The sequence below is a fragment of the Dasypus novemcinctus genome, chromosome 24 (genome assembly GCF_030445035.2).
Source record: "Dasypus novemcinctus isolate mDasNov1 chromosome 24, mDasNov1.1.hap2, whole genome shotgun sequence".
NCBI classification, from domain to species: Eukaryota; Metazoa; Chordata; class Mammalia; order Cingulata; family Dasypodidae; genus Dasypus; species Dasypus novemcinctus.
In genome coordinates this window covers 20238470-20255427 of record NC_080696.1, presented here as the reverse complement: position 1 = coordinate 20255427, position 16958 = coordinate 20238470, and the positions used below count along the sequence as shown (strand labels likewise).

The 16958-nt window shown below is 60.1% G+C and overlaps 1 protein-coding gene across 5 annotated transcripts in view; it reads left to right on the top strand.

Moving 5' to 3' along the window:
• The first annotated feature begins 1673 nt into the window (after positions 1–1673).
• NKX2-2 (NK2 homeobox 2) overlaps positions 1674–16958 on the top strand; it is a 163812-nt gene continuing 148527 nt past the window's right edge. The window contains exons 1-3 of one of the 5 annotated variants that reach the window (XM_058286774.2): positions 1674–1842; positions 10264–10978; positions 11905–13390. In XM_058286774.2, the coding sequence (XP_058142757.1) occupies positions 10720–10978; positions 11905–12467 (822 nt within the window). In that variant the 5' untranslated portion in view covers positions 1674–1842; positions 10264–10719 and the 3' untranslated portion in view covers positions 12468–13390. Of the gene's footprint in view, positions 1843–2535; positions 2683–8595; positions 8774–10263; positions 10979–11904; positions 13391–16958 lie in introns of those variants that run through there. The other 4 variants (XM_071211590.1, XM_058286773.2, XM_058286775.2 and 1 more) reach the window with 4 other exon arrangements.

Here is a 16958-nt window from a genome sequence, read left to right as displayed (position 1 = left end):
TTAAAGATTTCTTGGAGCTCGCTGCAAGACCCAACCAAGCAAACCTGAAGAAGCATCATGTGTACTCAGCACTTAAGATTAAGAGTTACATTGTATAGTTCTTTTTTGTACCTGTTGAATGGGTCCCCCCTCCCCACCCCCATCTTATGTTCATTTTCCCTTCCCTCCCACCCTCTTCCAACAGCATCATTTTTCCACCCTTAAAAGCCACCTAAGGACAGTCATCCAGTGAACACAGACCCAGGGTAACTTGTAATAGTAAAGTCAAATGCTTATGTTTTTCCCTGCAGTAGGGCAACATTTTTCATCTCTCATTTTCCCTGGCTGGACAGAAGATGTCATTCAGGGAACCCCAGGTGTTTTGAAGATGAAAAGGAAGGTAGGGGGCCTGGCTCAGTGGTTATTAACCACAGAGAGAATGCGGTTCACTTCAAGAAATAGTAAAATAATGGCACGGGAGAGACAATGACTCTTAATGAGTTAGTGTGAGTAAAGTGTGAGATGACTGGTTTGGAGACATGTGGCCTTCTCTTCTTTCCCAAAGCTACCTTTGGGAGGAGGGGGAAAAAAGAAACAATTGTTTCTTATTACTATACAGCATTTACCTCCCTCTCCTGAAGCACACAGGGCTGCTCATTTTCACAGGAGCCATGCCAGCACTGCCTCTGTCCTCAGTGCCCTGACTTTAATTTCATTTAAATAAGGACAGTGACATGTGACCAAGGGAGTCCACCAGGGCAGGTGTGAATTAGGAATCATCTCCACTTCCTCCCCTCTCCCCTTCCAAATTCCTCCCTCAGGGATCAGGGACGCCATCCTCCAATCCCACCCACCTCAGGTTGGGCATCCTGGACTTTTAAATGTCCCCTTTCCTGAGTCAGACGAAAGAAAGCCCCACGGAAGGTAAAAAGGGCCTGGAAAATCAAACAGCCTCCAGGGCAGGTCCAGGGAAAGAAGGTGGCAAGAGCAAGGAAACCGAAAGGCTACAGAAATAAACCCCAGACGCTGCTTGATTCCGGACAGGTGGCACCTTGGCACCAGTGCAGGGCACACTAAAATTGCTTTCCGGGCTGCAGAGGGTTGAATCCCTTTCCCAGAAGGACCAACACCCCTCAATCTGGAGCGGAAGAGTGTGCGGGAGGAGGAGCCTGGGGCGCAGGGCGGGAGCGCTGTGACCTCCAGCGAAGTCATGCTATCGGCCTTGGATCGCGTATCAAGTGTAAACGCGGTTTCACACATAAATAACGTGCCACATCTGGCCCTTTGGTTTTATGGCGTCTTAGCGACCGAGCAATTTATAGACGGTGACCTTGTTAACCAGCACCCGGGGCGCTGGGGACGGAGAAGGGGTGAGAGAGAGGAGAGTCTGGAGCCCAGATCTCCACCTCAGAGGGGCGCTTTGGGGGAAGGGGAGACGTGTCCGCCCATTTTGGGGGGAAGGGACAGAGGCAGGGTGGACACCGCCCCCCCCCCCAGCCGGCCGGCCATGTGGCAGCTGAAAGAACCATCGAAGCCCAAGTGTTTGCGCTCATACCCAATTTATTACCGCTGAACATATGGCCAATATTTTGACTCACGTCAGTCGGGCAAGGAAAACAAACAGAGCGCGCGCGGCGCGGGGGAGCGGCCCCCTCCGCTGGGGCTGCACCGGGAGCAGGCGGGAGCGGGCGGGTGGGGCCGCCGGCCGGGAGCCGGGAGGGGAGCGCTCCGGCCCGCGCCGCGTCAGAGCCCCAGGCCGGCGCCCGCCACCCCGCAGCCCGCCCGCGAGGTTCAGGATAAAGGGCGGCCGGATTGCTGCGCGCCCGCGGAGACCCAGCGTCCTGCGGCACGTCCCTGCTCCAGGTGAGCCTCCCGCCCCGGCGCGCATGGGGACACTTGGGGGGGGGGGGGAACACAAGGAGCCGGGGCTCAGCCTGGGAGGCGCCACCGTGCTCTGAGCGGGGAGGGCTGGGCCCGGCGCCCTCCTCTGGTCCCCGCCAGGACGCAAAGGCGCTCCGGGCACGTCCCCGCGCCCTGAGTCCCGCGCCAGCGCTCCAGGCCTGCTCCTCCGGCGCGGGTCCGGACTGCTCCCCACGCCCCGCCCTCTCGTGCCTTCCACTCCCCTCCATCCCGGGGCCGCACGTCCGGAAGCAGCAGGTGGTCAAGCGCCGGGCATCTAAAGTCTTCCCCGACGACGCCGGTCCCCGGGGGCTGCGGCCGAGGCGGGGGCGGGACCGAGGAGGGTCACTCAGCCCGGCGCTCCCGCGGCAGGGAAAAGTTTTTACCTGCGGCCAAGGCCAGGTGCTCCGGCCGCCACTCTACTCTCTGCGGCGGCCCAGGAGAGGGGGACCGCCCGGGGTTGCGCAGGTGCAGCGGGGGTGGGGGGGAGCCCAGCAGGAGGGAGGGGCCGGCGTCCCGCCTCTCCCGCCCGCGCGCGAGCCGGGAGCGCGGTGGCTGGGCAAGCCCCGCCCGGAGGGCGCACGGCGGGGGAGGGGCGCGGCAGAGGGGGGTCCGGGCCCGGGGAGGACTAGATAAAGACGCGCCTCGAAATGCGGCGGGGCTGGAGCTGCGGCGCCGGGGAGCGGGAGGCGGAGCGGGCGCGCCGAGCGCCTAGCCAGCTCCCTCCCCACTGCCTGGAGCCGAAGGCTCCCTGACCGCCGGTGCCGCCGAGAGGAAGGGCCGCCTCTGCACCCACCTCAACCCGTAAGTCGTCCCTGTGCGCCTTGGGAGGGCCGATGACGGGGGCGGGGAGTCGAGGCCCAAGTCCCGGAGATAATTAGGAGACGGCTCCTAGTGGAGAAAGGCGGGGGGGGGGGGGGGGGGTGCGGTTTCCTCCAGCGGAGCTGGAACATATGAGGGGGGAAGGCAAGTGGCGGGAATCGCAGGCGCGCGGGACCCGGCTGGGGAGCGAACCATCGTCGGGGGCTCTGCGGAGACGAGGGGAGCCGGGAGTTTGGGGAGTGAGTGGCTCACGGGCCGCGCCCGGCGCCGGACAGTTCTCGTTTGCGTCAGTAGAGACCGCCAGAGGATCAGAAATGAACAGCGGCGAGGCCTGCTGAGGTCCCGGCCCCCGAGGGGCGCGGGGGCGCCCGTTCCGCTCCACCCCTACCCTCAATCCCCAACTGAGGCCCTTGGACACGCCTCTCCCGCACCTTCCCGACTTGCAAGGCTTTGGGAGATGGAAAGGGGCCGTGTGCCTTTGGAATCCTGGGGGCAAGTTGTTTGGGGTCCCCACGTCTGGTCCCCAGTTATGAGAGGTACGGGGATGACACCCCAAGACCTCCACCCTCGATGCCCGAGGGCCTGGCGGGCCCGTTCCTGGTACCAGGCCCCAGCCCGGGCTACCCGAGCCTGCGAAGACTTTATTTTCACCTCAGCGCGCCTGGCCCAGCTTTAAGTGCTGGATGCAACCCCGTTAGGGGAAGCCCCCGGTTTTTGGAAGTGGTGTGGTAAAGGTTGGTCACGTGCTAAGAAGTAAATTCAGATAAGAAAGTGCTTGCCCGGCTTCCTAAAGAAACCCAAATCTCCCGCATGGAAATCGCCCTTATCTGGGGGAAGGTCGGGCTAGGCTGGAGGAACGTTCCTGAAGGCAAGACTGACGGCGCTTAATCTCATTGTAACATATTTAATCATTAGAGCAGCGCGAACGAATAAAGCAAAGAGGTTAGCCCGGGGGAAGGACGTGGCGTTTGGTTCCCCCAATAAACCGGTGATAATGGATTGGCTGGGACAGGCTTGTCCAGCCCGAGGGGAGCTTAAAGCTGCGTGGTTTTTTTTTTCAAGAAAATATTGGAGGGAGGCCGGTTCCATTTTGTCGCGCGCCCCGAGCCGCATTTCGTGTTCAATTTAACATCCATGAAAGTTAAACGGCTTTTCTCGCCTTTTATTTTATTGGATGCATTTTCAAAGATCTCATTAAAGTGCATTTATCAAAGTACTAACATATGCCCGCGGGGTCTAACGCCCTGCACAATGAAGCTGATTAATAGAAAGAGAAATCGTAATTTCTGTTACAGTTTAGGTCCTTGGGAGATATTTGCTTCTATTTTTTTTAAGGAAGATAATTGGGAAAGTGATGTATATTTCGCCTCGGAAAGGAATGGGGGGGGGGTGGCAGATGCGTGGGTCCTTGCACCCACAGTTAACTGGAGGGGGCTTCAGGCTCTCACAGCCTACCTCAGTTGTCTTTGTGGCTTCTAAGGGTTCCTGCCTCTGAAAAGAAGTAACTGTTCCCAAAACACAAACAGAACAGTCTTTGGCCTGGAAAACTACTTATTGCCTAAAGATATTCTTGGTGACTTGGGTGGATTGCCTGTCTGGGAGGCACCCACTCATTCTTACCCTCCTGGGGCAATTTTAAGAACGAAAGCCATAATATTGACCAAAATGGAAAAAACAAAAACCCTTAGGCTTTGGATCCTTCACACCAGCCCTTACTTTCTGACCCAACTGTCCAATGGCTGTGGGTCTCTCCTAACAGAATTGTGCCCTTCTCATGGCTTGGCCTCCACAAAAGTTGCAGACTGACACGACTTTAGGCCAGCGGTCAGCAGGGACCTCCAGTGACCCCACAGCCCCTTCCTCCCTGGGGGCAGAAGGCAACGCTTGTAGGCGCGTGGACCGCCCCGAGACAAGCAGGTCTTTGGTTTTTCTGGTTAGGACAGGTCCCCGCGGGCGGTAGTACACCCGGACTGAGTTCCCCGACTTCCTCCACTCGGGGTGCCAGAGCCGACACCCTTGCTCGCGACAGTCCCTGCTCCCGCACCTTCAATCGAAGCCGCCATCACGGCGGGTTTGGAGATGCGCGTCTCTAAAGTGAGCGTCTTCATCGTCGCGCTCAGAGCCCAGAATGGGCGACATTTTCCTTCTCCATTGATTTCGAGTGCATGCCACGCTTGGAGTCTCCAATCCGAGATAAAATAAACCTTCCCCTCCGACGAAACCTTTGTGTCGGTGCCGCTAATCCTCGAGGAGCAGGAAGGTACAACGCGCTTTGTTTCGAGAGTGAATGAAGATGAACGCCTGCACCTTGGCGCTAACCAGACAATAAACTAATCCACTCGAAGGTTGTTATCTGAGATGGAGCTCAGCCCCAGTCCTGTACTGGGGAAGGGGTTTCTTTTCAGCCACTCTTCATTCCAAAAAAGAAAAAAGAAAGAAAAAAGAAATGAAGTCAAACAAATTAGTGTTTCCAAATAAAGGGAAAAGACCTTGTCTTTTTAATGATTGCAGGCGCTTTGGTGGGTGGGGAGGCGGGAGGCGGGCGCGGCCTGGAGCTGCCTAAGCTTTGCATTCCTCAAGGCCACCCCCACCTTCACAGCCGGCCCCCAAAGCTCACCCCCCCCCCCCTTTCCAGAACTGTTTCTGACCTAAATTCTCCTGAAGAGATCACCTGCCCAGTAAGCTTAGGCTGGTCTAAGAGGGGAAGGATGCAAGCAGAGCACGGCCCAAGAGGCCCTCCAAGCCCAGAATCCAGAGTAGAGATGGGGGGGACGGGGAGGATGCCGTGGGACGATGCCCACCTTATCCGCAGGGACACACTAAGCGAGTGACGGAGTCCTCTCCTCATTTTCCAGAAGTATCTTCCTTTCTTGGGACTTACTTGCTACTGTTTAGAGCTGTCCTCTTCCGACAGGGGGCGTAAAGCCGGGGTGTGGGGAAGAGAGAAGCTGGGAACGCAGGGCGCACCGGGGCTGCCCCCAGAGCGCAGAAAAGGCGCTCGTGTTTGAGCTACCTGGGAAAGTAAACAGGTAAACACTGGGCCGCCTTGGAGGGCCACTTGTCCTGGAGTGGGGCCACTTAGCCTGTGTACATTCACTTCGCCTACTGAGCCTCGCGGCGATTGTTCAGCTCCCTCCCCGCCCCTCGCCCCTCCCTCAGGCCGCCGGCGCCCGAGCTTCTGTCTACGCGTCGGGGATCCCAGAGACAGCACCAGGAGCAAGTCCCTTCCTCCCTTCCCCCATCTCCCTTGGGGCCTGCAGCTTCTTTGCGCCTGTCCCTGTAGCTGAACCTAAGACGGAGAACAGAGTTAAAGCCATTTATAAGAGACCCGGAGCCCCGAAGGCTGAGAATAAAGAGCAAGGGCAGGGGGCGCCGGCTGCTCGGGTGACCTAGCAGGGGTGCTTGGGGTTTTGAGTCATCAAACCGATCTCTGACCCGGAGCACGCTAGGCGCAGAACTTCCAGCCCTGGCAGCAATTTCGTTGCCCAAGTTTGTAGCGAACGAGAAGGCTCAGGGGAGAACGTACAGGAGCCCGCCGACCCGCAACTGAGCCCCAATCCCCACGGGACCCAGCGAGCCAAGTGGGGCCTTTAGCTCTTCCAGGCTGCAGAAGGAATCTGCAAAGATTTAGGAAAGAATCCCGAGTCGGAGCGGGAGGGGGCCTAGAGACCTCCAGGTTGAGCTGAAACTGGTGCAGGCCGACCCCGAGGTTTTCCGACCTGACAGGGTGGGAATGGGGGGGGGGGCATTGGGAGAGGACCCTTGGGAGAGGGCAAGGCAGCGGGCCTTGGCCTTCTCTGCCTGTCGAGTGTGCAGGAGCGCGCCGAACGAGTCCCCGACTGGAAAAGGCCAGGCTCTAGCGCGCTGAGCCAGGCCTCTTGGGCAGTCCGGGGTGCAGTCACTTGTTTAATTTGGGCGAAAAAGGTGCGTTTGGCGCCTGGCTCCCTAGGCCCTTCTGGCCGCAAGCCGGGTGCATGCAAGCCGGGAGACGCTGGAGCGAGCACTGGTCGCCGGGCTTCTCCCTTCCTGACCGCCAGCTGGGCCCGCGCGGCCTCCCAGGCGTCCGCAGGACGCTCCTGGGGGACTTGCATTTTATGATCTTCCTCTAACAAGCCCAGTTTCTCCCCTTCAATTACCGAACTCCCAGCGGTCTCCCAGAGCCTTTTCAATTGCAAATGTCAGCGCCTTGGAAGCGAACGCTGGAACCTCAGGGACGACGAAGCGAAGGGGAAAATGGACTCACGAGGTCCCCGGAGAGAGACTTCGAGCGCGGTGGATCCGCCGCGCAGGGCGCAGAGCGCAGAGCGCAGAGCGCGGCGGCCGCAGGCCAGGCCTAGGCCCTCTCAAGCTCCTTCCCTCCCCGCCTGGCCACCCCAAAGCTGGCGGGAGGAAAAACGTGAGCACAGACGCTGATAAGGGTGAAGAAGGGGGACGGAGATCCAGGCAGCGGCCTGCGGAAGCGTGGCTCCAGCAGGTGCTCCTGGAACGGGAAGGGCTTCGGCCGGTTGAGGCCGAGGGGCAGGTGCTGAGGTTAGCTCGGCCTCTGTGGACTGGGCTGTGGGCCTCCTCCTCAATGCGCCTTTGTCAGCATCCACCCCACCCCCGCCCCACTCCATGATAAATTCCCAGGAGCCTGGGTTCCCGTAGGAAAACAGTTGCCCCTCAGGTGCTCCGTGCACCTTGCAGCCTCCCAGGCGCGAGGGGAGGGGAGCTGATCAACAGCCACAGTGCTGATTATAGACCCTGAGAAGAAAGGCCCCGCTAGGAGAAGGGAGGAGGGAGAAGTTGGGACTAAACGAAACTAGATGATTCCAAGCTAGGAAAAGAGCAGGCCTGTGGAAGGCATCTAGGGGGCAGCCCCCTCCCCCAAAGATGACTCTGGAATAAGGGAAAAGGCTTACTTCTTGCCAGAGGACCCCCCCCTCCCTTTCCATCTAACCCAAGAATCGGCCTGGTCCAAAGAGGCTCCATTCTGGCCTCGATCCCGACCCCTGTCCCCAAGAACCACTGCGCCCCCCACACACACACACACAGAGGGATAAGAGAAGGGACAAAGGGAGGGGTTTTGCTGCAGTGCTTAGTTTGAGGAACTTTTTCTCACCAGTTATTTATTTAGCAGCTGAGTAACAATGGGCCTAACAGGTTCCCCCTGCCCCCTCCCCACGTCCAAACGCTGCGCCTCCCCGACTCCTGGAGAAGCAACTTCCCTCCTCGGACAGGGCAGGGCGGGAGCTCCCACGTGAAAAGGGGAGGGAGCAACTCGGGGGAGGGAGGCTGAGAAAGACAGAGACTGGAAAGAGAGCAAAAGAAGGCAGGAAAAAAAAAAGCACGAAAAGTAATGGGTTCGAGGAACACGATTCAAACCCGTTTCTAATTCTTGCAGGGAAAAGGGGAAGGAGGGGGAGGGAAAAAAAGAAAAGAAAAAGTAGGAGCAGAAAGAGGAATCGGGGAGCGTCGACATGAAGGGGTTTCCTTAATATTGTGGACGGATTCAGAAATGAATGAAGAGATAGTCCATTGAAAAGGGTTGAATGCCATGACAACTAGGAACAACCTTAGATTTATTCCAAACAGTTAGGACACATTGAAAGAGAGCGTCAATCATGTATTATTTCGCCACTGAAATAAATGCAAAAACCGAGCCGGGACAAAGGCTTCCAACGGGAGCGGGACATTTGTCTACATTTCGCTCATTGTCCGCAGCTTAGCAATCGGTTTGTATTTGTGTTTGCCCGGGTCCGACCACCCAGGACGCGCCGCCGAGGGGCTCGCTCTAACCTGGGCCATTGTCACCCACGTCACATACTGGGGGCGAGCAAGCGAGGGCTGCAGAAAGCCGCCGAGCGGCTCGGGGAGTGGCGCCCTCGCCGGGCAGTGGCAACCCGGGGGCGGCGGGGGCGCGGCAGTGGCCACAGCTGCGTCCGAGGAGGACGTTGTGCTCGGCTAGGCTCGCGCAGAGGCGGCCGGGGTGATGGGGGGGACGAGGCCGGACCCCCACAGGCGGCCTTCTCTGCCCCTTCCGCCCCCACGCCAGGCACCTTCCTGACGCTCCTTTGGGGTGAACGAGCATCAGGTAGCAAGCCCCCCGTCCACTAAAAACTGGAATAAGTTGGGGGGGCGGGGTTCGTGCGCCATGGATTTCTCCCCAGTGCCGAGAAGGAGGTTCTGTCCCGAGAAAGTTCAGTTTTTTCAGATGGGTGAGAGGCTGGGGACGTCACCCAAACCTGGAGCACCTTTCCGGAACGCGCCCCCGGGGCGCCCAAAAGGGGACGAAATAAAAGACCTCGCCTGGGAGAGGAAAACTCTGGGGAAGACGCTGCACCTTCCGCCCTCCCTGCGAGCCCTCCTCCCCCGCGGCTTCAAGGGTCCTCACCCCGGCTGGAGACTCACAGCCTCCGCCCCCCCAACTCCTCCCCTTCCCCTTCCCGCGGCTCCTGGGCCCGTTCTGAGGCTGGAGAGGGAGGGGGCCCGGGCGGGAGCGTGATAGAGGGCAGGAAGGGCGCGGGGTGGTCTGCCCTCCCTCCCGGCAGCCCGGAGCCACCCCACCCCCACCCCGGAGAAAGTGGCCCGCCGAGCCCAGAGGCGGAGGGGCTGGGCTCCGAACCCCCGGCCAAGTTAGAGGCCGCCGCCCACGCCGCCCACCCCGCCCATCCCTGGGCCGCCCGCAAAGCTGAAAGTGAACTGCGCCTTCTCGGCCGCGAAGCGATGGGGCTGGGGGGCTGGGGGAGAGGCCGAATGGGCGAAATAAATGAGTCTTTAGCAAATAAAGGGGGGGTGGGGCGGGAGGGCGCTGAGGGTAGGCTCGGGCCGGCCCCAAGCCTAGCCCTCTCCCGGGTTTTGGGCTCTCTCGGCGTTAACTAGAATCAATTACTTGCCTTGTCATTTCTAGTACTCATCCTTAAGCCTCAACCAAAATATTGACCTAGGAGGCTTACAGAAGTTGGGCCCTTGCCATTTGAACCGGATCTTGTTTAGGGAACCACGAGCGATGGAAAGAGAGATTTCCGCGGCTCAGCCTGCGCCCCCTCCCCCCCTTTGCCAAAGACGCCACAAATCGCCCATTTCCTGGCTGGCTGGGGGCGGGTGCGCGGGGGCCCGAGAGGTAGGAACCGGTGAACGGTAAAGCGGATTGCCCCCCTCCTCCAGGTTTCTGTTTTGTTCCTCCCCACCCCCACCCCTTTTAAAGATGCAATTTGTTAAAACGGCCCTTTCAAGTGTGCGGACTCGCGAGCGACGCGGTGGTCCTTTGTATGTAAATACTGGGTAGGAAAAAAAAAAAAAAGGCTCGCCCCGTCTTTGCAATTAATTGACACGTTATACCTCTCATCTTGCTCTTGAGGGCCGTTGGCTGGGAGCGCGGAGCTCCCCAAAACCCACAATTTCACATCTGCAAATACTGTCTTCATCCACTTGACTCCCAAGACCCGCCCACACGTGGCCAACCTTTGCGTTTTAATGTCTCTCTCCCCCCCTTTTTTTCCACCCTTCTCTTGCTCCCCCCTCCCTCCCTCTCTCCTTCCCTCCCTCCCTCGCTTTCTCCCCCTCTCCCCCCTCTCTCCCCAGGTTCATGAGTGGCGCCCAGCCTTATATGGACTGATCGCTCGGGCAATGGCCCATTTTTTCCTCGCCACCAGCCGCCACCGCGCGCCTAGCGGCCGCCGGAGCCCCAACTAAGGCCGCCGGGACCCCCCTCCTGGAGTTACAAACTACCGCCCGGCCGGCGGCGCTCGGCGCGCAGGGCGCGGGGCTCCTCCGTCCATTTCCGCGTTGTTTCCGAGAAGACAGAGGCTCGGGGCTGGGCGGCCTTTTTCCCTCCCCTTCCTCACTGTTTGGCTTGTCTCTCTCTCTTTCTCTTTAAATAATAATTATCACGATAATTAAAGCCCGGCCCCCTCCCCCATCCATCCTCTCCCCATCTCCCCCCCCCCTTCCCGCTCCCGCCCGCCGGGGCTGGGGAGCGCCTCGAACTGACCAAGTGAAGCTACAACTTTGCGGCATAAATTGCGGGGGGCCCGAACCATGTCGCTGACCAACACAAAGACGGGGTTTTCGGTCAAGGACATCTTGGACCTGCCGGACACCAACGATGAGGAGGGCTCGGTGGCCGAAGGGCCGGAGGAGGAGAGCGAGGGGCCCGAGCCCGCCAAGAGGGCCGGGCCGCTGGGGCAGGGCGCCCTGGACGCGATGCCGAGCCTGCCCCTGAAGAACCCCTTCTACGACAGCAGCGACAACCCGTACACGCGCTGGCTGGCCAGCGCCGAGGGCCTCCAGTACTCCCGTAAGTAGCGAAACTTGGCCGCCGCTTCCATTCCTGAGGCCTCGCCCGGGGCAGGCCGCCGGGGGAGAAGGGGGGAAGGAGCCCCGGAGGCCTGGATCCCCCACACCCCGGGTGCCTGGAGAGATTGTGACACTTTTTAGGAGGCCCGAACTCTTTCCTCCTTGTCCAGGCGCCCTTGTCCCGGAAAAAATACTTGGTCTCGGATATCATTTCAATGCGAAGAATTAGAACACTTGGGGGGGGAGGGGAAATGCCTCCCAAGGGCCGTTATGCTTGGGAACCCCCCCTCTCCCGGCTCCAAGCGCACGGAGGGACTGGCCCGGAGCCCTGGAGTGAGCCAGCTAGCTCCCCATGCGGCACGGGCAAAGGGTGGGAGAGGCTCCCGGTGGCCCGGGTATAAATAGCTTACCCTGCCCCCCGCGTGGTCATAGAGGACGCTTTGTGCGGTGCGGGGGTTGTCCACAGCGCCCGAAAGCCAAAACGAAACCCCCCAAAAACCTGCCTTAAAATGCCCAGCCGATCAATGCCGGGATTGTGGGTTTTTTCTTTTTAAAAATCTGCCCACGTCTCTCCGGAGAGGAAACCGCTTAAGGGGGCCGGAGCCCTTAACCCGTGAGCATCTTCGCTGCACCACTCCCCCTAAATCTGTACCCACGCTGCGCAGAACCCCTAGATAACGCGACCCCGGAGCCCCACTCCCGTCTCCCCTCTTCTTTCCCCTGGGGTGGGAGGGAGGGACCCGGACGGCTTCCGCAGGTGTGGAGCAGGGCGGGGGTCACGGCGAGGACGGCGAAGGCCGGTGCTCCGGACGGCTCCCGGGGCGCGAAGGGCCGGGGGTGGCGCACGGCGGAGGAGCTGGGGCGCTCAGGCTCGGGCCCGGGCGGCGAGCGGCCTCCGGGCGCCTGACGCGCTTCTTTCTCCCGCAGTGCACGGGCTGGCGGCCGGCGCGGCTCCCCAGGACTCGAGCTCCAAGTCCCCGGAGCCCTCGGCCGACGAGTCGCCGGACAATGACAAGGAGACCCCGGGCGGCGGGGGGGACGCGGGCAAGAAGCGGAAGCGGCGGGTGCTCTTCTCCAAGGCGCAGACCTACGAGCTGGAGCGGCGCTTCCGGCAGCAGCGGTACCTGTCGGCGCCGGAGCGCGAGCACCTGGCCAGCCTCATCCGCCTCACGCCCACGCAGGTCAAGATCTGGTTCCAGAACCACCGCTACAAGATGAAGCGCGCCCGGGCCGAGAAAGGTATGGAGGTGACGCCCCTGCCCTCGCCCCGCCGGGTGGCCGTGCCGGTCTTGGTCAGGGACGGCAAGCCGTGCCACGCGCTCAAAGCCCAGGACCTGGCAGCCGCCACCTTCCAGGCGGGCCTCCCCTTTTCGGCCTACAGCGCGCAGTCGCTGCAGCACATGCAGTACAACGCCCAGTACAGCTCGGCCGGCACCCCCCAGTACCCGACAGCACACCCCCTGGTGCAGGCCCAGCAGTGGACTTGGTGAGACGCGCGGCCCAAGCCCAGGCCCCACCCCGGGCGCGGCAGCGGCGGCGAGGAGAACTCGGTCCTTATATCGGTTCTTCTTCTTATGATTATGACGAAGGAGTCGAGTTGACTCTTGGTGCGGCTGGGGAGGCGCCGGGAGGTCTGCCTGGACCTCTCTGGAGAGGCAGATTCCATCCACCCGGCTCTGCCCCTATCCGCTCTCCTTTTGAACCTTTGGAGAAGGCTGAACTCCAAGCCGTGTTTACAGAATGTTTGCGCAGCTTCGATTCTTTGCTTCTCCCCGGGGGGGGAATCCAACCGTCGCAGCGTTCCCGTCATCACTTGAAAATGAGAAAAAGACCAACACCCGTCCCCTCGCTTTCGTGAATTTTGTAAAGTATGTTTGTGTGAGTAGCGATATTGTCGGTCGTCTTCTTCTAAAGCAAATGGAGAACACTTTAAAGAGAATAGAGGATTTTTTTCCTCCCCTCCCCCCTTTTTTATATAAGAAAACGCTAACTATTTATGGCCACGTAAACGTTAGGACAACTGGCGGCAGATTTCGCTTTTCGTTGTAAATATCGGTGGTGATTGTTGCCAAAATGACCTTCTGGACGGGCCTGTGCGCCTTCGGAGCTCAACTCCTTCCTTTGTGGTTTGTTTTGCTTTGGTTACGTTTGGGTTATTCCCACTTTCCTGTTCTTTTTCTTTTCTTTTTTTTTCTTTAATTTTGTTCAGTGCAAGCATTTCTCAAATATGGAAAAAAGAAAAATTGTGTAGGCGAGAAGCCCCCTGCCGCATCCTCCGGGGTCCTAAGTCTCGGAACTCAGCGGTTCTGTGCGGTTCCCCAAGAGCGCCGGGCGCTGGAAGCTTTCGATTTTTTAAATAAGAATTTTAATAAAAATCCTGTGTTTAAAAACAAACAGCAACAACAACAACAAAGCGCGGCCTGCCTGTTTGTCTGACTTTGTCGCCCTGCCCCGGGGCTGGAAGCCTTAGGCGTGAGCGGGGCCAGACCGTAGGCCGCTCTGGTCGCGCAGGCGGGGGGCCTGGGGCGCCGGCGGAGGCGGTCGAGGTGCTCCCCGGGCAGGCCTTGCCGAGAGGGCCGGGCTCCGGCTGGCGCGCTCGGGCTCTGGCCTGCGAGCTGTCGGCCCCCTGCGCAGGGTGGCCGCCTTCTCCCGGGGGCTCTCTCCCGGCCTCGCGCGCTGTCGGAACCCCGGGCGGCAGCGTCCCGGCCTGGGAAGGCAAAGTGACTTTGGGAACCGCCCAGGCGGGGAGGGAAAGCCCCCCTCGCTCGCCCAAATCTATGAGTGGCTCCTTCAGTCTGAGAAGCTGTTGAAGCCACTACACTCGATGACTTTCACTTTGTTGCGTTTGATTTACCTCGCGCTCAGAAGGGGAGGGGGGTGAGGTCGGGGCTGGTCGGCTTTTTCTCTCTACTCCCCACCCCCCTTTTCAAAATTGGGAGACGCTAGGCCTGGGGATGGAGGGCTGAGGCGCTCGCGAGGCCTTGGCTTTGAGTGGGGATGGGGGCACCTGGACGTGGGGGCGGGGAGCGAGGGCTGCGTCCTCCCCTAGGCGCTCTGGCGGGTTGAGCCCGGGAGGGCAGCGGGAGTCGGTGGCATTCACTGCACACACAGCCTCTCCCCCTCCCTGCCTCGCGTCCGGTCCGGGTTTCCAGCGCGCTCTCTCTCTGGGCTGGATCCTGCGCCTCGTCCCCTCTCTGGGTTTGGAGGCGCGCGGTCCCCCAGGCCTGGCTCGCTGAATTGCTCGAAGGTTGGGATTTGGGGGTTGGGGCGGGGGCAGCGCCCAGTCTTCCTGAGCTGTGGGGGGAGTGAGCAAACCGCTCCCCGCCCCTCACTCCTGCGAGGACGCCACGGTCCCTCCCCAGTAGGAGCTGATCCACTCCATCCCGTCGCTGGGAGCACATCTCCACCAGTGCCCGGCGCACACTTGGCCGCGCGGGGGAGAGTCTCTGGGGGGAGGGGTCCGGGTCGCCTGGGGGGTGCGCCTTTTTCCCCCGTCGCGCGGATTCCGGAAGACACCCGGGGCTGTGCGGCTCAGAGCCCAGAAGGCGCTCTGAGACGCTTCGGGATAAGCCGGCCTGTTCAGAAATTGCCTCTCTCCTCCTCTCCGGAGCTCCACCATCGTGGCTGGGGAGGGGCGCGGGCAAAGGGAGCCGTCCCAGCTGATTTTCTCGCTCTTTCTCAGTTGATAATCAGATTTAATTCAATATCTAGAGCAAACATGATTATCTGTGTGACCAAATCTGCACGTCAACAGCACTCAGCGCAGCATGCCCAGGGACGTGACTCACGTCATTCCCGCGTTGCGCGCGCGCCCTTGGGTAATCGAGGGCGCGGGAGTCTGCCTAATAACCCCCTAAATGTCTTCTCTCGTCTTCAGGTTCAGCTGGAGGGGACGGGGGTGGGGGGTGGGGGTGGCGGATAGCGGTTTTCCTAAATGCTGAAAATTCTCCCTTTGTTCTTCATACTAGCTGGGAAACGTTTGAGGTTTTGTCCTTCCTATTTTTCAGAGGTCAGTGGGTTCCCCTCAAGTCGTGGGCTGGGCAGAAATCAAATGCGCAACTTGCCCTGGTACTAACCACTCGACGTCCCACTCCCGACTTCCTGTAACCCCGCAATCCTCTGGGAAGGGAGTTGAGTCTCTTGCAGTGGGATCGTCACCAGGACTGGGAGTTCAGCTTGGGGGGAGTTGAGTTTGCCTGTTCCAGGCCCAGGAGCTTCTGAGGGCCCAGAATGATCACAAGAGCGCCCCCAGGCCTCCGGGGCCAGGAGAGCCCCAGTCTCCAGGTTTCCGCCGAGTGCGAGTTCAGAGCCCTTGGGGGGTTGGTGGCCAGGCCTGTGGTCTGGCTGTGCGCTCGCGCAGCCGGGTGCCGGGGAGGTGGGCCTGGCGCCCGCCTCTCTCTATCCTCAGGTCCCCGGGGAGTCAATAAAAGCGCCCGCGGAGCCCTGTGTGGCCCTAACCCCAGCGCCCTGGGAGAGCACCCGGCGCGGAGGCCGCTTCGGCAGTCTATCTTCGCCCAATCTACAGCGGGCCGTACAAAACGGCACAATGGGAGAGCTGGGAGCTGGGAATGTTAGAGGCGTGCATATTAAAAAGGGAGAGAAAAGCTTGCAGGGGACAGAGAGAGGGGAAGAGGGAGAAGCCCCCCCACCGCCCGCACCATTCAGTGCGCTTATCGCGGGCAGTGAATCCCGGAGTCAGGCAGAAGTCTCCTTGGGGTTTTGTTGGGCCTGTCACTGGGTCCCTTTGTCATCTGCGGGCTCCATGCTGGATTCCATATGGCCAGCTGGGCCGAGGGAGCGCGAGGAGGGACCCGCACAAAACCCAAATTGTGTCCGGCTTTCAAACCCTGTATTGTTGTCTGTGAAAGGAAGACGCATTAAAAATTCGTGCTATATCTATTGGGGGGGAGGAGGCTGGAAGAGGGGAAAAAAGCCACCCCTGTCTTTGATGGCTTCAGAGGGCGCTTGCCCCTCCTGGGCCCCGTGACACGCTGCGAGCTGGATCTCTCTGCCTCTCTGTCTCTCTCTGTCTCTTCTACCAAATACTGGCTGTTACGCTTGGGCGCGGGTCTGCGAACCGGCCGCCTGCAGGGTTTGATTCACTGCGCTCACTTTATGCGCCCCGGGGCATCCGCGCCTGTAGACAGGCTTCTCCCGCCGGGGAACTCGGCTTCGCTGCCCTTGGACTGCGTGCCCGGGCTCGGGAGATTGTCCCCGGTGCCCCGGGCCTGGCGGATGCTCGGTTCCCCAGCTCAGCTTCGGGGTTCCAGATTAGATGAAAATCCAGTCCACTGATTTCTGCCCCGATGCCCCCGCGCGCGGAGTCACCCCTTCACGCACAGCAGGAAAGGCTGTGAGAGCTCGAGAGGGACCCAGAGGCCTGGGCCCAACTCGACTTCGGTAGCAGGGGGTTCGGAGGCCACTTCCGCCCCGCCGGGCCACTCGTTTACCAACCCCAAGCAGCTAAGGGGCGCCCCCTTTCGTTCGAATTACGCGCGGAATCCCACTGGAGTCTCAGAACCACGGGAAACCGGTTCAGCAACTTCCTCCCACTGTCTTCTTCTCCCCACGTTGGAGGAAGGAGGAACTTCCTTTTTAATCCTTCAGTGTCTCCTGCATCACTTTGTTTGCAAATTTCAGTAAGGGGGAAATCACATCAGGGCTTCCCAAAAAATGTGTCCGTTTTTCCTCATCTAAGCGGTTCGTGTTAGCTCGGGGCAATGGAAGATCATTTGGGTCATGCTCATGCCCCCCAATAATCGGGTAAAAACTCCCATAAGCTGCCCCCAACAATCAGTGCGTGCCAGAGTTCCCGCCTGGCGCTGTGGAAGTAAAAGCAGAACCAGGACGTGTGCCCCCTTGGACACAGGCGCTCCATTCTTAAGGAGCACTACCGAATTGGTGAATATTCCAACTAATAGGAAGCTTTGGGCTCCCCCCACCCCACTTTTCTCCTTTAGCGCTACTGCCCTATTCAGTAG